General features: G+C 36.2%; 2 protein-coding genes across 2 annotated transcripts; both read left to right on the forward strand.

Moving 5' to 3' along the window:
- The first annotated feature begins 9,299 nt into the window (after positions 1 to 9,299).
- On the forward strand, positions 9,300 to 10,820 carry LOC111612762. The gene has a single exon (XM_023354015.1). The coding sequence runs from the start codon at positions 9,300 to 9,302 to the stop codon at positions 10,818 to 10,820; it is 1,521 nt and encodes a 506-aa protein (XP_023209783.1).
- Positions 10,821 to 12,674: 1,854 nt separating this feature from the next.
- Positions 12,675 to 14,084, forward strand: LOC111612763. The gene has a single exon (XM_023354016.1). The coding sequence runs from the start codon at positions 12,675 to 12,677 to the stop codon at positions 14,082 to 14,084; it is 1,410 nt and encodes a 469-aa protein (XP_023209784.1).
- Positions 14,085 to 23,913: the final 9,829 nt, after the last annotated feature.

A 23,913-nucleotide genomic window follows, 5' to 3' on the forward strand; every position in this document is an offset into this window, starting at 1 on the left:
CATCGATTCTTTCGTAAAATTGAAGCAATTTGGAAATCAAAATAGAATAGAATTTAACATTAGTACACAATATAAAATAAAGATTGAAAATTATAACGAGATAGTTACGGCTAATAGATATATTATATTTTAATTAGTAGATGTTATCAAAACGAGAATTGGCATTTAGAGGGCGTAGAGAATCTATTAAATCTAATATAAGAGAGTTAATTATATTGAACTCGCTTATTTATTAAGTGCGTTAGATAATCTATTAATTAAAAATACATTTAGAAAAGTCTACGCTTTTTACTGGCTTATCGAACAAACGATTACGAATGGGACCCTAGACCGTCGCTGGCTGATTGCCCCTGGAAGTCGGCTTGTTACAAAAACAGCTTCCCTATCATCAAATGTCACGGCACGCCACTGGCGTAATTGAAAATTTGGAACTGGAAGGTACCTCAGTTATCGATTATAGATTTTTTCAAGCATCGTAAATTAAAAGCATTTTTTTCTAGCTGCTGTATAAAGAAATTGAGCAACAATAAATGGCGCAAATGAGTGAAACGATGGTTAAGTTTTATTTTTACAAAATTGTCAAACTTGCTGGTTGAATTTATAAGGTCGTCACCGGTGACGTCACAACTGACGATAACCCGAGTCGAGTCACCGAAATCAGAATATATTTTAAACAAACAAAAAGAAAAATGAGAGGGTCGAAGCCTGACATGTCCGAGACAAACTGGCCATCAGAGGTTCGATTGAGAAATAAATAGTCCGTAGACTTTTTGTTATTCGTTCTTTACAATCTTATATTAAAACCTTTAATTACATTTTTGATTGGCGAATTGTGAATTTGCCACGATTAATTTGGTCGGTGTCAGTGCTGCCAGATGCTTAACAAAACAACTAGTGTCATTCCTTTACCCGTCAAAAGTGGTATTTCTTAAGATTGTAAACGACAGTTATACCCCAACGAATCTTTGGGCGGCTTCGTACAATAGCATTATTTCAGGGCAACTTTACATATACTTAATATCATTAATAATAACGTTACTTTTCTAGAAAAGACGAGGTTTTTTTAATGTATTTCGTGTTAAATTTCTTCTGAAAAAATACAGTTGGGATGCCATTGGCAGACCTTATGTGAGGCTCTGGACAGGTCCGAACCCTCACTAAAATTCGCGTTAAAATAATTGTTTTAGAGAAAATAATATAGTAATTAGAAATAGATTTTTATTTTATGAAAACGCGACGCTAACTTCTAAACAATAGAAGAATGTAAGTCCGTCGACCATTTCCGGTTGGAGATCGAATTAAACTTCGATTTTGACCTCTCCCGCGCCCCGAAAGGTATCGAATTGTCTTCGGGTGACGAGGAGAGACCAATCGGAAAGGGGAATCCGAGAGAAAACGGATAAAACCCCGGAAATTCAAGGACGCGACGGCTTCTTCTCCCGAAAGTTCCAAGTGACGGATCTATTGTAGTGTGTGTGTCTCGCGCCCATCTTCATCTCCATCTTCCGACCTCGGATCGACATCTTTTCCTCAACGGAAGTCAACCGCATCGTCCCGGAGTCGTCGAGACGTGATGGAACGGTTCATTCGCGAACAAGGGACACTTCTTCAAATGGGACTATCTTGGAAAGGAGGGGAAGACCCAGAGGCCGCAGCCGCCGCAGAACTTCCAAGATCGCGGAAATCTTGTAAGCTACTTTCGAAGCATCTTTCTGTGACTCAACTGCTTCCACATGGCGTTGATTGTTACCGCTCGGCAATCCAAACGGTAAGGGAGACGATAACGATATATATCATATATTATCGTTCATTGAGATTTTTTTATTTCTCCCCCCTCGGCCTCCACACTTAAATGTTGCGGGCTACAGATCTTGAATGAGTAATGAAATATTTTAATGTTTAAAAACAGGATCATTATCCGCGGCGCCATGTTTTTTCGTTCAAATTCGTTGGCCAGGCGAATAAACTCGTGGCGCGAATATATCCGGAAGTGACGTCATCAAAAGTTTGGGCGAGCATCGCGCGATCGGGCACGTTTACGACAGTGGTTCTTTGGTCTTTGGTCAGGTTTCGAAGCTCGACACATCGACGATGATCGGCACCGTCTCATTCAGAGCTAGAACCTTACCAAAAGTTTTAGTTGGCACAGAAAAGTGTACTTAAAACACAACGTGTCCTCTGTTAGCTTCAAGTTGTGTGTGCTTCTGTGTGTTTTGTATATCATATTCCAGGATTTTTTTAAAATAGGGAAATACTAGTTAAAAATGAATTACAGTATAATCTCTGAATAGCGGACACCGTCGGAATCGCTATTTGGAGATACAGTAGAGCGTTGTTTATCCGAATCAATTGGGGACTGGGGTTGTTCGGATAACTTATTTTTCGAATAACCAATTATGTACGAAAAAATATATTAATTTATCCCGTGTTGAAATTTTTCTTCGTTGCGTGTCGCTTCGTGTTGATGTTTAGTCGATGTTAAGCCTAACGAAGACTATTGTATCGTTAAAAATTATTTTTTTATTTTCTACAAACAAAATAAATATATTGAAAAATATAAAAACAATAAAAAATTATACTTCAGATGTTAATTTAGTATCAAAAACATAAAATATTTGAGTAGCCCAAGACAGGCAAAGATTGAAGCGCCACAGCACTGGCGAAAATTTAAATTTGCCCACTGGAATTTTTTCGGATGATTGACCTTCGGAAAATCGACGCTCTACTGTATATGCCGGCGGCCATATTGTATTCTAACCTAATCATTATATAGGCCTAGTGAAGAACACGATGGATTACAAAAACATCAAATTTGCATTAGAAATGTGAATATACCAAAAAGTATATACTGTATAGCACATACAATTAAAATATGTATGTGCTATATCATTTATATTTTCAGCTGTAAAAATATCGTTCGAATGTCGAGTTACAAAGGCGAATTGCTATCACTTTAAGGGGTGGTAAATATATTTGGAATTGTTACATTTATAACGTCTTTTACCATCTAACCGAGTAATAAAAATCGGTGCAGGGATTTGTCTGCTTTCTAGTTATGGAGTAGGTGTAACTTTTCGAACTTTTTTTTTGCTTTTTTCAGTAACTGGTTTATTAAAAATTACACTTTAGCCACCAAAACGCTGTTAAACGGTTTCGACAACAGCGTTTGTTTGATTAAAGTTTAAAGGTCGTGTTATCGAGGCGATTTGTCGACCACTTTAACCAGAATAAACCCCTCTGACTGATAAAAAATATTGTTGAACTTCTTATAACCTGCTCCCTATTCCTGTTTTAAGCCAGTCTTTATTTGACTCCTACGATCAAAATTCGTGGTGTGAAAGAGCATTTCAACCGATTCTTTGTTTTCGTTTTAAAATATTTCGTACGTAATTAATTGTTTCAAAACATTGAAGACGGAATATTATGGTTTTCTAAGGTTAGTTGTGGACGACAGCGTCCACTATTTACAGGTAAATATAGCCTAATAAATGTGCTAGTTGAAGGGACCTGGGATTGTAAAAATGTCCGTTAAATTGAGGTGTCCGCTATTCGGGAGTGCCCGTTAATGGAGGTTTTAGTATACAGTATTTATTTTTGTTGGAAATACAATTAACAGAAAATCATGTTTTGTAATAACTGAACTATTTTAAGACTATCGTTTTACGTAATTTATCTGTTAATTGTCAATCCATGATGTAACAGTTATTCGAACTTTGAAGTTTTGTCACGTTAACGTTGAAACGTGTACACGTATTATTTAGTACAAGTGAATTTCTCTTGTAAATAAACTTTGTTTAACAATAATTTATAACTGCTAATAATAATATTCTTTCATAAATTTATAACAATGTTTGAATTTCTAGAGTATTTTTGAGCTTTAATTAATTAAATAGACTATAGTTATAGACCTATATGTTTGTGTATGGTTATTCGAACTCTTTCTATAATTACGCTATATTTATGTCTAGTGTATACCGTGTTTCCCCGAAAATAAGACATCCGCAGAAAATAAGACCTAGCGCATTTTTCAGAGCAAAAATTAATATAAGACACTGTCTTATTTTCGGGGAAACATGGTAGCATTAATAACTGAAGGTATAAATAAATAAATAAATAAAATAATACATCTCACGCACTCCGTCCAGTTCTTTCGTATTAATTCAGTCATAAAATTAAATTTTCGGACTTTTGATTGTTTAGAAATTATTTTCTCAAATAAAGAATTTTCATGTAGTGTTATAGCCCAAGAAAATTAATACAGTAGAAATTCGTTAACCGGCATCCGATAATCCATCTAGTCTACCACCGATGCCGGATTAACCAACTCATACACTAATTGTATTGGAACGTATTGGTAAGTTGGTGTTGATGTTAGTAACGATGCAATTTTTGTCGACAATAGTTTTTATTGAGCGAAAAACTTCTTTGCAATTTATCCAAATTACGAACGTGCCCCGTTTTTGATAGTTGGCCGAGAAATTCGGATTTATTATCTCACCTATCGAAGGAACCTTTAAGCTTTTACAATCTTTTCATAAGTTATTAAGGTACATAAAGAGAATGTATGTATATAATCGAAATGGGTTGATAATGATAATAATAATAATAATGCGCAGAGCCCAAACGGTTAGGAGTTGAAAGTTGAAATTTGGTACACAGTTAGGGTATGTCACAAGAACTACACTAAGAAGGGATTTTTCGAAATTCTCCCCGTGGGAGAGAGGGAGAGAATTAAGTCTTAACCTGAAGAACTGGTTCTACTGTACTATTTTAGATTCGGTTTTTTGCGCTTTTTGACTGTTTAGTAGGGTATGCCAGGAGAATGCACATTAAATTAAGAAGGAACTTTTGGAAACCCCTACGAGGGAGAGAGTTAAGGATCATTTCGAAAAACTCGGCTTTTACTGTACTATTTTAGACCAGGTCTTTGGCGTTTTTGAGGGTAATCGAACATGTTTTTAGACAAGGGGTCGGCAACCTTTTGAGTCGGAAGAGCCAAAATTACAATTTACAAAATTTCAAACTTTTTAAAGAGCCACAAAATTTTTTCTTGCCAACAATAAATACTACTCTCATAAATAAAGTTTTTTGATAAAAAAAACTAATCTATTTATTCATATATAAGTAGTGTTTTTCACAACAAATTAGATAATAGAAACATCCGATGACGGCGTCATTCGAGAGCTTCCGACGGACTGACGATAGTGACGACGCGTGTCACGGGGAGGGGTGTGGTGAAAAGCGAGTACAAGTGGCTGAGAGATAGAATCAGTGCCTAATCCTCGTTAATCGATTCAGAACAATTTAAAATTTTTTTTTCATAAAATAAATAATATTTGCGTATGGAACTAAAGAGCCGCAGCTTCACATCCAAAGAGCCACATGTGGCTCGCGAGCCGCAGGTTGCCGACCCCTGTTTTAGACCCATCTAAAACTTTTCTAATTAGCCTGGGAGGAGAGATTCTAATTTTTGCACCCGATGAAAACGGGTAAGATCGGCTATGTAACTATAAAGGTTATCTTACGTAAGAGTTTATCACACCGAATGATCAATCTAACACGTTTTAAAAAGCTTTTATTCTCCTACTGTACACAATTTAAAAATTTTTTAAATGTGGGCACTCGGTGTGACAAACTCTTACGTAGGATAACCTTTGTAAATCAAATACTATAATATAATATAGTAGAATGGTTAGAAGTAAAGAATAATCTTATAATCTTAATCTTTGCTGTTGTTATTTTTTGCCCGAGCAACGCCGGGCTCATCCGCTAGTCTATAAATAATTTTATATTACTTGGCAAGTAAAACAGTCACTGACAGACTACATATACAGGAATCAGGGTTGCCGATTTTTTCGCCCCAAACACCCGAAGTAATGGAGTTTCGGAGTAGCTCGTTCGAAAGACAATTGTTCTCTTAGTGTGCAAAATTTCGAGATTTTGTATAAAGCGGTTGCCGAAATATAAGCAATCGAAAAGCGTAAAAATCACCACGGGAATGCAAACGCCGGTAGAGAGAAAACTACTGGGTCTAGAAAGCTGAAATTTTAAACCTGCGCCTTTCTGATTATTAGTGAGGTGCGGACGAAACTTCTGGGTCGATAGGTCAAAGTTCACGGAGGTTTCCCATAGGGTTAATTTAGTTTTACTGCTTAATTTTATGCTCATACGGATAAAATTGCATGGAAACAAATGAATTTTACTCAAAATGTTACTCGGAATTACAAAAACTCAGATTTGTTGCGAATTAAAATTTTTATAATGATTTTTCTAAACGGCGCACAGTGACTGAAGTAGTTGGTCAAAAGTCGAATTTGTAAAATATATTGAAAGAAAAAAATATGTAAATTCTGACAAAATTGAACAGTCAGAGAATAATAGTGCACCAATTTTTTCATTTTCTGCTCAGCCACGTGCCAGTAAAATAAGTCAAGAGCTGTTCGTTCCGTTCTTTCATTCGCATTCTTCCTACAATTGATATATTTTCTTCGGAATGTAATTGGAAGGAATGTGACCTTTAATGTGCTGTGGAATGTGACCTTTAATGCATTTTTAGAGAAGGATTTTGGACATTCAAAATGCTTTGCTTATGCCGACGACGTCATGCTGCTTATGGGGGGCAGGTCCAGAGCTGACCTCGAAAACAGAGGAAATACTATGCTTCAACACATCTATAGCTGNATTTATTACACATACATACACATTGTAAAAATTCAAATAACATTAATTTTGATACTTTTCAGTAAAATTAATTTTTGTTTTAATAGCACTGGTTCACGCTTTAAAACGTCATAAAATTCTATACAGTTTATTTGAAAGTTGTATTTGACAGAAATAATGCGCTTACTTTTAACTGGGTTTTTTCATTCGTCCACATATTATTCACCAATGAAAATATTCGTTCGACAATGCATTAGATCCAGGGAGACAAAGAAAATTCTACGATTTTACAAATGTTTTTTAAAGCAAATTTTTTGCTGTAAAATGTTCAAAAATCTCAACCCACTTTTGATGGCAGGCCTTGTTATTCTGTCGCCATTCGTCAATCTTTTCGTTTGTAACATATTTTTTTACAAACAAAACTTTATCAAATAATTCACTGTCGAGTATATTTACAGACCAATGATTCGAAATAAAAATCTAGCTTTCCTCTACTTTCACCCACAAAGGGATTTTGAGTAATGTGACCCATTCAAACACCTCTATTTCAATAAAACACATGTCCCAATTATTTAGCACATTAACAGTAAATATGTCACATACTCGAGCCCCCGAAGATTGTCGACAAGTATCGACGAATGCTCACCAACGCTCCAAGTGTATCATCCACCAACCAGAAAGTTAAAAAACTATCACAAAAATCCTCATAAGAGTGTCCGCCCCTTGGTACTGTCAAAGGGCCGTTCGGTTGGCGACACTGCACTACCGCGTTCTATGTAGCAACGTATTGACATGATGACAACACTGATCGCAATGGCGTACACGAAACTAACTTGTTCAATATATTATTAAAAAAGTTTTTAAACTTTGCATTGAATTTATAAAATAAAGGACAAAATGCCTATTTTATAAAATAAATAAAGTTAGAGGACAGAGCAGTGAAATAAAGGACTGTCCTCTTAAATAAAGGACGTATGGTCACTGTAAATATTAGTGGCGGAGTGGAATCTCTGTATTGTCAGATTCCAAAAAAGCCAGATTCGCGCACGCGCTTTACAGAGCACCAACCTCACCCGGTTTAGCCGGTGGAAGCCTACGACCTCGAGTTGATGCTACACATTTCACCGCTTCCAATTCTATCCGGGACCGGTTACGGGCTGTAGCCGCCCGCCCGCTCGATATTTGGCCGATTGCGCGAATAACGAGTAGATTTATAACTTAATCCAACCGATAAGAATTTAGTGGTATGTTTTTACGATAGTTTTCTGTATAGTTTACAGGAGTTTTAAAAAATCCGTTAAAATATTTGATATATTTATTCCGCTCTCCGATTTTATATTACTCACGGATTTCGATGTTAAACCGGTGATATTACGATTTCGTCTGTCCCATCTCTAAGGGGATGTAGAAAAAACGTGTACAATTCTTGTATCAATACAATGTTAAAAAATTAACCGTTACTTTGGTAGCATCATTTACAACTAAATTTAATGAATGAGAGAGATGCACCAGCTACGGAAAAAGCTCTAGAATTTATTTTCCTTAAATTTACGATTTATGTATCCGTTTGTCATAAAAATTTGTCCTTCCATTTTTTTCCCGAGACTACAAATATTCGAGTACAAAGTAACTGGTTCCGACTTATTTCTACTTAAGAAGTAATTAAATAATTAAGCGATTAAGGAATTGGGGACGTAAACATAACCCTGACGAAAGAGCCGAAAAGCTTAACCGAACCAATTTATAGCCGAGTACAGTGGGGACCGAGTTCTTCGAAATACTGTATTAGATGTGATAAAGACAGAAATTTTTCCAGTTCGACGAAAGTGACCGAAAAGTTGTAAATTTTGGAAATTTCCGTGGACAACACCTGGTCCTAAAACGAATTAGTTAGAAAACAAAAGACGGACAATCTATTAAGTTTAACGTATTTAGATTTTTACAGCTACGACGAGAAACGTTTAAAATTTACAACAACCCTGTCGCGTCCTTTGAGATATACTAGTGATGAACAAAAGAGACATTAACCGGTATCGGCACCCTCGGGATTTGGCACGCATGCGCGCACCGCACACCTACCAAGATCGTCTCTGATTTCATCCACGAGTCACTAATAGGGAGCACTTTTAACTAAGTGGATTGTTTTAATATTTAAAAAGTGAAAAATATCTTATGCTGTATGTACGTTTCTTCACAAAACTATATTCATACAATCGAATATTTTGTACCAGGTATGTATAATTGTATATCGATCACACATTTTATTTTAACAAGTAAGTTTTTATAATTTTATTTTTAATTTTAGCCCTTATAGCTATTAGAATGTAATTGCGATATTGAAAATTTATTTCAAAGAGTTTTGGCTCGAGACCTTATAATGAAAAAGAAAACATTATTAAAAGAGAAAGACCAATGCCTAAATTAGATATAAATAGGTCAACAAAANGCACCATGTTACCAAAATCATTACCAGAGGATGCCCACAGGGGTCTGTTTGCGGACCCTTGCTGTGGAATGTGACCTTTAATGCATTTTTAGAGAAGGATTTTGGACATTCAAAATGCTTTGCTTATGCCGACGACGTCATGCTGCTTATGGGGGGCAGGTCCAGAGCTGACCTCGAAAACAGAGGAAATACTATGCTTCAACACATCTATAGCTGGGGAGAGGAACACAAATTGAGGTTTAACCCCAACAAAACTAGAGGAATAGTTTTCAACAGACCTAGACAAGCTAACCTCTATCGGCGTCCGCCACACCTCAAGATGAACGGTAAAATCATAAAGGTAAAAGAGACCCTCAAATATCTCGGTGTAAACTTGGATTTTAGGTTGTCTTGGGACAAACACGTAGAGCATATAACGAACCGCACTGGGCTTATCCTGCAGTCCTACGCCCAGGTGGCGAAAAATAACTGGGGATTGACCTCAAATGCAATGTCAATCATTTACGATGGGATATACTTGCCTATTATGACTTATGCCTGTGGCACCTGGGGGTGGGCCACAAGGAAGGTACACACAAATCGCAAACTGATATCATCACAAAGACGTGCGCTTATCCTGATAGCTAAGGCATTCCGAACCGTTAGTAACAGGTGTCTCCAGGTGATTGCACGGAAGCCGCCCATAGACCTTGCTATCCTTCAGAGACAAAAGTACCAATTAATCAAATGGGGTGAGAACATCCAGACTACAACAAGCACAATACATCATGATGACATTGAATGGCCTATCCCATTTCGCGAATCTCTCCCTCCCAATGAAAGTACAACCGACATAGACAACACTAGTGAATCATCTAACATCAATATTTTCACGGACGGGTCTCGTATTAACAACTCTGTAGGATGCAGCTTTGTAATATATAACAACAATACAGAAATCTCTCAACAGACGTTCCGGCTGGATGATAGGTGTACTGTATTTCAAGCCGAACTATTCGCTATTGGGAAAGCAATCGACTATGTCAACCAGACCTATGAGAATGTAGCTGTCGACATATACACTGACTCTCTATCTGCATATAATTTAATTAAAAGCAACAAACTACATCCACTGGCCGTAAAAGTTAAAAACTTGATTAAAAAATCGAAATGCAATATATACATTTCCTGGGTCAGAGCCCATCAGGGCCTGAAAGGCAACGAGAGAGCGGATACTCTGGCTAAGTACGCAACCACGAAAGATAGCAACAATACTGAATATAACAAAATTAGTCAACAAACACTGCGGCAACTCTTATGGAAAGACACTTTACTACAGTGGCAAACCACATGGGATCACGATATGCAACACATAACCCACAGGTTTATTCCGGACTTGAAGAAATTTATTAGCATAGACTGGTATACTCCTGATTATTGCACTACCCAAATATTCACCAAGCACGGCAAGTTTGCCAATTACCTTGTCAGGTTCACAAATAGGACTTCTGGTCTTTGCCCTACATGCAATGTTGAAGACGGTCCTGAGCACTATATATATGATTGTACCGCTTTTGAACGCGAAAGGAACGAATTAAGGATTCTTATTGAAGAACAGGGCATAGAATGGCCAAGCAGTCCATCGGATATCTGGCTAAACAGAGAGATCTACAACAACTTCAAACAATTTGCTAAGCAAAATTACTATGTTAACAAAACCAAGATCTACAGCTAACGCTCTGTGTTGGGACATTTTTCGCCCCCTGTTCTTTACAAGGTAACCACTACACACAAAAGAACCGTCACGTGTCTTCTAAATATATATGGAGCTCTTCTTACCAACAATGTATACTTTGTAAATATCTTAAATGGTTTTTTTTTTGTTTTGTCCTTTTTATTAATTTTATTTTTATTTTTACTTTATTTTCTGTACACCTCCTACAAGTGTTAATTTTATGTAATTTACCTAATCGCAATGTATTCTAATCTATACTGTCAACTTGTTCCCTGGTAATGCTTCATGCGGGGCCAGGGCATGTACAATTAATGTACCAATAAAATATATTGAGTGAGTGAGTGAGTGAGTGTAATTGGAAGGAAGTAATTATTGCTGAAAGCGGATAGGCGTGCATAAATTCTAAATATTGTCGTTACGAGTACTTTAATTTTGAATAAGATATAGCAGCTCGAAAAAAGTACTTTTTTTTCTTCTTTTTTAGCGTATTTTTACAATCTGGAGAACATTTGTTGTATTAATTTTTCTTTTAGTACAAAGTTAAAGGTTTATAGTAAACAATTGCACAAAAATCAGCCGCGGAACGTCGTGAATTTTAATGATTTATAATTTTTAATAATTGGCTATCACTTACGACAGGCTAATGTTTCAAATTGTTTCCGCGCAGTAATTTGACGCGTTAGTATGCAAATTTTAACGGATATATATATTTTATTATTTGTTTACAGCAGTGTTTCTCAACCTCTAACGAATCGTCGCCCCCTTCAACGTAGTATCGCCCCTTCAATAAAACTATTTCGTAGTATCGCCTCCTTCACTTCAAAATTCCGATGCCGAGGGCCAAGGCTAACGCCAAATTCGTACTGCATTGAATAGACTAGTGACTAGTTTAATGTTATTTGTTTAATTATTGTACAATATAACGATTAAAATATCTAATTATTCTTAATGTAATGTTTTACTAAATTGCCCAAAAAATTGTTTTTAGCCCCCAAAATATAAATTGTTACTAATCGCCCCCTCAACATGGAAAAACGCCCACATGGGGGCGATATCGCCCCCGTTGAGAAACACTGGTTTACAGTCTGCCGAGTAAATTTCATTCTCACGAAGTGACAGTTTTTTACGCTAGTTCATGTTTTTTAATTTTTTACAATAATTTCCAAAGCGTTACAGTAGGACACACGGAGCCATCATCAACATGGCTTTACTCCTGGGAAGTCCACCACTACGGCTCTCACCAAGATCACAGAGTACATCACCCAGGCAAAAGCTGAAAGGAAGCACACTCTGTTAATCTCGATCGACTTCCGTGGAGCCTTCGACAACCTCTGGTGGCCCACAATCCTGCAACAGCTCCAGGTTCACCACTGTCCTCGAAACTTATTCCATCTGATCAAAAGCTTTATCAACGACAGGAAGGCTGGCCTTTTTGTGAACAACATTAGTCACTGCCATCATGTCACCAAGGGCTGTCCACAGGGGTCAATCTCCGGTCCGGGCCTATGGACTATCGTCCACAGCGATCTGCTATCTAATATTAATAATGATAATGACAACAACCATCTTATCCAAGGCTATGCTGATGACACAGTTATTCTTGTCTCTGACAAGAACTCTGGCAATTTACCCATCCTCAGTAATAATCTCCTAACAAAGGTCTTCAGCTGGAGCGACAAAAACAAGCTCCCCATCAATTATTCGAAGTGCTGCTATATAATTTTTTCTAAAAACACTCCGCTACAGAGAAGCCCACGCATTGAGATCAATGGTGTCAAAATCTCCCGTGTCAAGGAATTTATATACCTAGGTGTTAAACTCGAGCAACAACTACAATGGTCCAGCCACATTGACATGGTGGTCTCGAAAGCAACTAAGGCATCAAACGCCCTTTTTTCTATCGCTAAGAATACCTGGGGCATTGGATACAAAGCAGCCAAATACATTTATCTAGGAGCAATTGAACCTATTTTGCTCTATGCGGCTCCGATCTGGGCGGAGGCTGCACAGAAGGTTCACATTCAAAGGAAGCTTTCTAAGGCCCAGCGCATTGCAGCTCTTAGGATCTGCAGGGCTTACCGGACGGCCCCGACCTCTGCCCTTCTGGTCATTGCTGGTCTGCTTCCTGTCCACATAAAAGCCAAAATGGCAGCCAGGATCTGGAACATTAACAACTTAGGCACCAGCAACTACCTCTGCAACACCAATAAGAATAATACTATGCTTTCTGATCTCCCTGAGCAAGTAAAGGAAGATATCAAATCCTACGGTATTGAGGTGAAGGATGCTAACTCTAATATGACGGTAGGCTACCCTACCATCAGTAGTTACACCCTTCCTCATGATGATACCTGTGACATCTCCATCTACACCGATGGGTCCAAGAACAACGAGAATGTGGGGGCAGCGTTTGTTCTTATTAACCATCAAAACGGCGACACTCATAAGTCTGCCTTCAAATTAGGTCCTCATTGTTCCGTCCCCCAAGCGGAAATACTTGCTATTACTAAGGCAATCGACTACGTTTTCACCGATTGGTTCCCCCGTAACAAAACCATCATCGTTTATACCGATAGCATCACTGCCATCCACTACATTACTGGCCTCCGACGCAGAGGCGATAACGTTCTTCGAATCCACCGTCATCTTGCCTCTAATACGCACAACCACAATGTACATTTTAAATGGGTACGTGGCCACTCGGGTGTAGCAGGCAACGAAGCCGCCGACAGCCTCGCTAAATCCGCCGCAGCCTCCTCCCTCCCGTCTAGCTACGACAAAATCCCACCTTCTAAAATTAAGTACTGGAACTTCCAGCTTGCAATCCACCAATGGCAACAGGAATGGGATAGCAGCATCACCGGCAGGACGACTTTCAACTTCATCCCTAACATCACCCAGCGCCTTCAGTGGAGACACTTCTCTCCTTCTTTCGCTATGACCCAGTTGCTTACTGGTCACGGCAACTTCAAGGCATACTTAAAAAGATTTCATATTCTAGAAGACAACATCTGTCAGTGTGATGGCACTTCCATCCAGGACAGCAGTCACTTCCTCTTTGACTGTACGCTGTTCAACCAGAACCGTGACATTCTTATTGGCAGTGTACTCTATGCTGGCTTCAACTGGCCCTGTCCTTTTAACGTCTTCCTTGAAAACAAGGACATTTATTATAAGCTAGCAGACTTCCTCTCAGCGACGGCAGCACTGAATCCAGCGAGCAGTCTACACATCGCAAACAACAGTGTTCGAAATCCTGATTGAGTGGACTTCTCTTGAACAGTGTTTCTTCATTGTACCCAGGAACAGTTACCTTGTGACTTTCACTTCCTTTGTGGCTTTCTGTATCATAGTGTTATGCTACTGATCGCCACGCTACATGCTACTGTTTTATCTGTTTTACTGCTTTGCTTGTTCTCCCCACTGCTTGTCAGGCAGTTGTCCTCATTATTTGTCTGTTTTTTTTTTACTCTGGTTTATTTGTAAATAAATGTGATGCGTGCGCTGTGGGATCCCACCTCTTCCTCACTCTTCCTGCCCCCACTTTTATCCCTTATCCTTCGCATTTCTCCCTCTTCCTTCATTTCTTTTCCCCTCCTGGTCGTACCTATGAGTGATACCAGGAGTTCCCCACTTTTCATAAATAAAAAATAAAATAAAAGTAGGACACACGGGTTTCGGCCCAAATTGAAGGCCAGATGTTGTAATTTAAACAAATCTTGACACGGAACGCGATAAAATACAAAAGTGCGAATTTTCGAACGTCGAGTTTGCTCATTGAAAACAGTTTTAATATGGTTTTAGGATCACCCGGTGTTAGAATATCGACTCGACCGGAATTAGTTAACCCGACGCAACAGCAAAACTTGGTTTGTGGAAAATTTTCTTTCAACTTACGACAACTTCTCAAAAGAATAAATAAGGATAATAAATAACAATCTTTTACACGTTAAATTCGAGTTGAAACGAAGATGATCGGAAGCGCACAAGAAAGAAAAAATATTTCTTGAAAAAATTGTGACCGGTTACGAGGAACATTTGCTCTATTAACACTATTAAGCTCAAATCCCCTTTTAACGGGTATGAGGTCAACGAAATTTTTCTGAAAGGAAACTCTAGAAATGCTAGTTCCAGTCGAACTTTTGGGCTCACACTTAGAAAAATCAGAAATTATAGACTTCTCGGAAGAAGAACGGGGCATCATTTCATAAAGAATCATTTAAATAATCGTATTCTATCTGTTCAAATTTTAAATATTAAAAGAAAGTAAAAGGGTAGTTTGAAAATGTAATTGTCTTATTTTTCATAAAAACTGTTCTCAACTACTGAAAATACAATAATATAATTCGGTAGAAAGCAGACTTTGACCTAACAGGACTATAGATATAATTTTGGTCAGCGAGATCAGTCAAATAGCCAACTGCGCGGTATCGAAAACGTTCGGCGACCGATCTTACGCCTTGCCGTAATAATGCAATTATTAAACAAAAACAATTGAGATGTGAAAAAGTTTGGCCTAAAAATCGATGGCAGTTTAGACCATGACGTCCAACCCGCGGCCCACTGCATCCTAAATTTTTAGGTACATTTTAATTACTGTGGTAAAGTATGTCGTAAACTGGATACACTTTGCTGTATGACGTAATTGGTGCTAGAAAACTGCATAACATACTGTTGCGAACAATTGAGCCGTTGATTTTGAAAGCGCAGCCAGTCCATTTTGTGAAAGAAATAGTTAAAGCTAATTCTTATTACAAATTTACGTAAAACTTATGTTTTTAATCAATTCACAATAAATACCTTTTAGTATCAGTATAAATTTGTTGCTAGTAATTTACATCGTCAACGATATTTACAGCGAGCTGATTTTGAAATGAGGCAAGACCATTCTAAAGAAAAATATGAAGATATGATAGATTTATTACCCTAAGTACCACCCATTTATCACGAATACTTTAAAAATCTGCACCATCTAAACTAAGAAATATAATTATATGCATGCAACTTATTACTAAATACTTTTTTCTCCACTTTTTCCTATAAAATTAAATTGATTTTTTCTTTTATTGTAGCTTTTCGAAAAAGTATGAAATGTCGAAATAGAACAAATAAGTAAATAAACAAAACATCCAATTTCTTGTTGTTATAATTATATTGCGTGAAAAGAAAATCATTGCATTTGAAAGTCGGGCAAGTCCATTGACGCGTACGAAAACCGTGATTTTTTTCACCTAACGCGGATAACCATCATTGGAAATAAAATAAGTCTATTACTGTTTACGAATATTTTTAAACTCATTCGAATGCACACCATTAAATATCTAGCAATAACATAAAATGGACTGGTCCCACTTTCAAAATGAAAGTCAAAACTGCTGAAAGAGATACGTCGAGTGATTCCCATTTAACTAACATTCTTAGAATTAAGACTAGTACCATATTGACAATATTATAAAAGGAATTTATTTTTATTTTGTGTGAGTATAATTTCTTTCTTTACTGTCAATAATACAGTACAGTAGTTTTTGTAATTATATCCGTTTGTTTTTAAAGTTTAATATTTACATTTTGAACTTTTTAAAAGCATATATTTATATAAAGTATGTTTGTGGCCCGCCAAATACACCTAAGTTTCTAATTTGGCCTATTACGAACAATCGTGATTTATACGACGGTCAAAAGTTTTCTTAGCAGTGTTTCATTGCTAAAGATAGGCACAAGATTTTTGCCTTATATTCCGACCGTGGCGCCTCGTCACGAACTTTTACCCGGACAAAGTTCTTTTCATCTCGGATTATCCAGAAAATGGTTCGGTATTTCCAAATGAAATGTTGTTAACGGAGTTGGCAATAATTATAAATTCCAATGCCAATGTAATGAATAAAGAGCAGAAAGTAACATTTAACAAATTACTCTTGCTTAATTAATTCGTACAAATAGTCGTAAAGACATGAACGCCGTGTTACGAATCGAGATTATTGGACGTAGTCGTACTGTTGGTAAACGAAGTACAATACGCTTCTTATAATCACAATAGAAAATATATAGCCGTAAAATTAAAAGGTGTCGAGCGACACCTACTGCGCATACGATTTTATTCGTAGATTCGCATTATAAATGCCGGTATGTTGTAAGTAAACCATAGAATGTTATTAAAATAATAAAATATAAATTAAAGTACATTGTCACGATTAATTAAATGAATCCCATTAGTGTTACGTGTCTGGTGTTACACATTTTAAATGAATAATTTGATTTAAAAAGATGAAAGTGATTTGTAAGAAATGTAAAATGAAACTAAAACAAAATATAAGCCATGCTTATTTGGGAAACAATTTTTTTTATGATTTAAATTATCTTTTGTTGTAATTATTTAGTGAGTGTTTTGTTATGGAAAAAAGATATGTTTTAAAACACAAATTTTAAAGAACACTATTACGTTTTTTACTGTGTATCATTCTCGGCTTATGTCCGGGACCGAATCTTACAGGCGGGCCAAACAGCCAAGCCTATGAGACTAATACGAAACTTTAAACAGTTGGAAAAAATTTTCTGACAATATGAAAAGTCGCCAGAACAGTAGCTATTTTAAGGATGTAAATAAATTTGAGTGAATGTCAGTTGTCTTCGAGCTATGTAACGAATGTGAAATAACTCTTGTGGCAGAGAGAACAATAGGTATGGTTCCGTAGGCGTTTTACCTTTTTCAGAGAGATAACCGTATTTACTTAGTTTTACTTTCTCAGCTGTTATAATGGCGATCGGCCAAAAATGACCCTCTCATCCAAGATTTTTACATTTGTGTACTCGGGACACATTGAGACGTCAAAAAATGCAGAAAGATTGGAGGGTTTTTTGTATGTGTGGGAACACGATTTTGTTCACCCTCTTTGAAGCTTAATAACTCATGTGCTTTTTGTCGAAATTTTCTGAAATTTTGCAGGGAGTTTGTTTATTAGAGGGATTGATGTTATTAAATTTTGGTAGTTGAAGTTCGAGGGGTGGAGAGATAAAAGGGGTCGTGTGTATCTCTCCAGTAAGGTCGGACTTAACGACAATTTTGCTCGTTATTAGGAATTACAAGTTTTATAAAACTTATCCCCATCCTCAAAATTAAGCTATTTTCCATTTTATAATAATTAAAAACACAAACAAGTAAAACGGCAAAACCGTATTTGGGACAAGACTATGTCTCGGTGACGAAATCACTTTGATGCTCAAGGCGGGTCTCGTTCTCATTCTCCTATCTTCTTCGATATCGCTGCTTTTGGGCGCGATCGTTCAAACTTTGCCGGCCACGACCACGAGATCGTCCACGGTGCCTCTCCAATGAAATTAACTTATCTAATTTCATCTCTCCGTTGCGTGTCGGCCCGGGTTGAAGTTTTGTCGATGCGTAACGAAAAGTTCCCGGTTTTGAAAAAAATAATCGTGGCTTTTGTATCGTCCGAAATTATTTTTTTATTTCGCGCAAACAATATACAGTTTAATCCGATTATAACGTTATTGAATGTAACGACAGTCCTAATATAACGTCAAATTTTTATCGGTCCTGCGATTTTACTATACTAGATAATGTTAAAAAAGCCCACTTGTAACGACATGAAACCGTTTTAACGTCATATTTGAAGCACTCCCAAATTTACAAAATTAGATTACAAATTTTATTTAACGTAGAAAAAATTACGTGTTCGGTTCTAAGGTCAGAGTTCGCCTCTTAGAATGACTGCGAGTGGTACTCTCCCCTACCCGACTTCGGTGGTGTGAGGTGGCTGTTTTGCCCGTTTATAGAAGAGGGTCGCCATTTTGTATTTTATTTTGACTCGATTCTCGGTTCCCGAATACCTACGAGTCTGGATCTTTTTATGCGCGAATGATTTGGACACCTAATACTCTGTGCCAAATATCAACTGTCAACGTGTACTCCTTCATACTTCTATGCTGGTAAGGATATCGGGCAGTACGATTTTATAAACAAGACAGTCTTGTCAAAAATTCTTTTTAGTAAAATATATTAACAGATGGCGCTACCAAATGTTGCCGGGAAAGTTTTTTCAGTATAGCTCCTTTGTAGATTATGTGCATTTGTTACAGTGATGTCAATGATATGGGTAGTTTCGAGCACCGTCAACGAGGATAATAGGCTACCCGGCCTATTGTTACGGATGGTTTTATCTGTTATATGTTAATTGTTCTGTTATGAAAATTATTATGAATATTTCAGTGCATAAATCGGACTGAAATTAATTAATAGCATTAATTTAGAATTTTAGTTAAATTTAATAACCTATCATTTGGTGACTGAATATTTAACTTATTTAACTTATAATTAGAATGTCGACGGCTTACCTTATTTTTCTATTTGTAATTGGTACAGCGTAAGAGAGTATTTGGTTGATATATTCTCCGAGAGGAAATCGTAATTCGTAACTGACGCAAGAAAAATATGCAGTATGAGTGATCCCGTTTACTCGATCTCTCTTCACTAAACGAGAGGAAGCGGATATGACTCGACAAAATTGCTCTTTTGTATATGGACGAAATGCGATAAATACGATAAAACAGGTAGAATAAATAGTTCGTCGTAGTTAAACAGGAGAAAATTATACGCATAGACGTGCATTCGACGAACGTATACCGTATTATAAAACGCAGTAGCGATAGTATGATTCTAATGTTCGTGTATAATCTGAAATACAAATAATGTTAGAAACTTATAGCCTATTATACTACTGTTACTGCCATTGCCTTGTCATCACGTTGCCCTTTTCTTCGTGCAGGCACCGGTAATTTTATATATAGAAAATTGTTAATATGATTTTACAACATGACGTGACTCGTAGTTTTCTTCTTTTGTCCGCTATTTTTCCATAATCGTATGAAAATTTTCATATTTCTTAGTATTTTATAGAGTTGTAAATCATCTTTAATTGTTTGTTGGAACTATTTATTTTGATATCATCGGAGTAGGCGAAGAATTCAAAAAGTCAGAAATTGTTAGGGCTCTATTAACATATGCGTAAAGAAAGGAAAGATTAATATAAACTCTCCACGAATAAGTTATCTGAAATTAGGGAAAAATTCCCCAAAAGTAAAATACGATATTTTCATTTTACACTTTCGTAAGATGAAATAATTATTCAGCCGCAACAAAATAAAATTATAGGGCTGCAATTTGAAAAGAATTGTAGACCTATAAATTTTCGCCGTCGTTCGTCTGCCTGTTTGTCTTTTTTTAATGTTGAGAACGGCGTCAGATAGGAATCCAATTCAGTACAGTACAAAATCGGATGTCCGGGCGACATTTGCTGGCGCCATCTCTTATCATATTTTATTAAAAAAGCTTTTTATATTTTTACTTATTGTAAAATCAGAAAACTCTTAAATTTGAAGCTATGGATTGGTTTTATAGAAAATTGTAAATGCTAACAACGAATAAAATCGTCATTAATTCCGACCGTACTGAAAATACACAAGACCCGTTTTTTCTCCCCGTCTCGTTGATTTTTTATCACCAACATTTAATGGCATCAATTTTCCTAATATGCAAACATTCATGCAAAATTTCAGAAATTTTCGAAAAAAGCACAGTACTTATTAAGGTTTAAAGAGGGTGAACAAAATCGTGCTTCCATACACATATACACACATATACCACATATACTAATATACGTACATAGAGGAAAAACCCCGAATTTTTCATTTCTCGACGTATCGAGGTTTCATGAGTGCAAAAAATGCAAAAATCTTAGGGGGTCATTTTTGACCGATTGCCATATTGTCCCTGTGTTATGTATAACAAACAGAGAAAGTAAAAACGTATATTGTAGACCTATCGAGAAAAGTTAACAATTAAAACAATTATTAATTATAAATAATGCAGCGATTGTCTTGTCTTGTATCGGCTAGTTGGGTATGAGCTTCTAGATTATATCGCCCCGTGGTAGTGTGACGTAATTGTCACGTAATAGTAGTTGTATGCATTTATGATGGTCGTTACGCGGGGAATGAGGACTTCCGAGAGGTCTTTTAAGGGTAAGTAGCTTCTATTAAGGCGTTACAGACGTAGAGAAAACCCAGAAAACTCCAGGTGGCCAACCCAGGACCGGACATCCGATGTTCGGGGAACCGAACCGATTGGTCACTAATGCCCAATGCGATAAAGCAAGGTCTATAAACACAAGGTCGGGACACCAATGTTCCCTATGAAGCCGCCATATTGGGTCCGCAGTTTCAAAGTCACGGTGTAGATTCCATGCTATATACGTTCAGTAAACGAGCCACGGAATTCCTTTTATAATTTCAAATAAAGTATTTTTCATTTAGACACATAATTAAAGGCTTTAACAAAGTAGGTTTCAAAATAAAAAGTTATGTCAATGGTTTGCATAATAAAGTACGAGGATTAATTTATTTAGTTTTGAAATGCAAATTTAGAGAAGAAATTTGGAGATATTTCCTAAAAAAAAATATATTCAGTTTTCTGTATTCGCATGCACTTTTGCATTACGCAGGAGCTTAGAGCAAACGCTTTTATAAATTAAAATTTGATCGAGAAAAGAAAACAATTCTCACAAACTTTATATAATAAATAATGTAAATCTTCAAAAGTATTTGCAAGAGATAATAACTTGCTTCATTTAGGAACTTTCTTATGCGTATAAAATAAGTTTAATTATTTTTATAGAGAAGTAAATAAATATATTTGTAAAAATTTATTAAATTGTAGACAATTAGACAATACCAACAAATAGAAATATCAACTTCATCCTTATTTATTGTTTATTTTATAATAAAATGATTATTAAGCAAGAGTTACTTATTATAATATGCAATTTGTACTGTTGCATTACCCTCAATTATTATGAAATATTAATTTAAATGACTGAAAGTTTTAATTTCAATTACTGCATTTTGTTTGAAATTTTAAAGTGTGTTTTCAGTTTACAAACAACATAGAATATTTATTCTGTTTAATAAGTTACATAATGTTGTTATACAACTTGTCAGAAAACTAAAACTACCACAAACATGTCTAGTAGGTAATGTGCGGATTACCTACATACTCTGCATATTATGTAGGTAATTTGAGAAATGGAACAATTTTCACAACTTGTACAGATAATGTATATTATCTGCATAAGTTGTTATAAATTATACAGATAATGTAAATAACAATTCACAAATACATATATATACAATAACAACAATTTTTGGGGGGGAAATGGTCTCCGATAAGGTCCTCATATTTTGGTAATTAGTTTTATATTTACGTATAAACTTTTTTTTACCAATTTTTACACATCGCAAATTTCGATTGTTTCCACGGTTTCGGTTTTTCTCATTCTTTTCCCCTATTTACTTATTGTAAAATTAAAAAATAACTCAATTAAAATATTACATGCCGCAGTTAAATCTAAAATTCACTGTTATTTATTAGTAGGCCTAACTAATAAACAGTTATTATATTTACACTCTTTGTCAGAAAAGTTCCAGGACAAAGCTCGTAAAAAATAGAAAATTGCGTATAGATAGTTTTCTCAGCTATCTATACGCAATTGCCAACGCTTCTGGAGCTCTTGGAAGCGAGCAGAGAAAGCTTCAAGTGTAATGATTGGTAACTCATTTGTCACAGTCTGTTGGATGTCTGCGATATCTTGACCAAACGTCCCTTTTAGTTTCAACTCTTTGTCAGAAAAGTGTGATTTTTTTTGTCGTTTCCACGAGTGAAAAGGCAGGTAGATGAAAGGGGCGTTTCGTCAAGATATCGCAGACATCCAACGGACTGTGACAAATGAGCTAACAAGCATCACACTTGGCACTTTCACTGCTTGCTTCCAAGACCTCCAGAAACGTTGGCACTTGTGTATATATTGCTGAAGGGACTACTTTGACAGGACATAGGACTAGGCTTACCATAATATTTTCTTCTCAAACCGGGACAATTTTGAGAAAATACTCGCAACAGAAAATTAGCTTACTAGGATAAGTATCTATGATTGAAAAGGCTAAATAAAGTAGTTTGTTAACAAAAACAACGAGTTAAAAGCAATTTTTAATAACTGAACTAAACATATCTTATTATTAATATTTATTTTAAAAATTCTTTGTCGTTTAAATCGGTACATTTAAAATATGGCAATACATTTGAGGAAGTTCCTATTGCTTGCCTTAGGTTTCACACATTTCAAATGATTTTAAATGTTTGATGCTCACCATGAGTTACTGAAAATTATGAAAAGCACAGATCATATTTCACTTTGTCAATACGATCATAGAACTTTTTTTTCAATCATCAATAAACACATGGTTTCTTTTTGGCATTTTAGAGATTAAATGAATTTAATATACCGCGCATTCTTTCATTCAGCAGTGCGCTGAGCAGTTGCTGCCGGAAATGACGTTTTCGCTGTTGACGGTTGAAAACACTTTTGCCGGAGAAAGAGCTATCTCAAAATGGCTGATATAAACAATGTTTTTCTTTCTTCTATATTTACGCGCATATTAGAAGAAAGGCCATTAAGTTCGATGTTATTTATAAGAAAACAAGGAAATGATGATTTATTTATGGCATTGGCTATGACTGATTCCCAACAACGAAGAAAGCGTGCAAAAATCGTTGGTTACGTTCACAATATCGTACCACAGTATTCGAATGAAATCTTTAAAAGCCATTTTCGTATGTCACGATTAAAAATCTGCTTATTTAAAAGAGCAAAAAACTGATTATTATTTGGTAGTCGAAAAAGATACTTTCTCATGGATGCTTCCATCTTGTAAGCACTATTTTTAGCGTAATCGAGAGGTGCTGCTAGTGCGCTGAAAGAGCACCTTAAGCGCGCTGACAGTAGGCTTAATAATTGAACACATGCGCTAAAAGGGCTGCAAACGCTGAATAAAAGAATGCGCAGATACTGTACGAAATAATTGCAAATGCCGATCAGCAATTTGAACTCGACTAAGAGATGACATGCACAGCAATGACGTGGCCAGTGTAAGTTTCAGTCTTGCCAACTCTAATTGAAACAAAATATCTAAAAAAAAAATGAAATAAAAATATCTAGATGTCATTGACTACGTGCTATTATAAATT

Source organism: Centruroides sculpturatus, unplaced genomic scaffold (genome assembly GCF_000671375.1).
Source record: "Centruroides sculpturatus isolate CEXI.00-Female unplaced genomic scaffold, Cexi_2.0 scaffold1501, whole genome shotgun sequence".
Taxonomy (NCBI): domain Eukaryota; kingdom Metazoa; phylum Arthropoda; class Arachnida; order Scorpiones; family Buthidae; genus Centruroides; species Centruroides sculpturatus.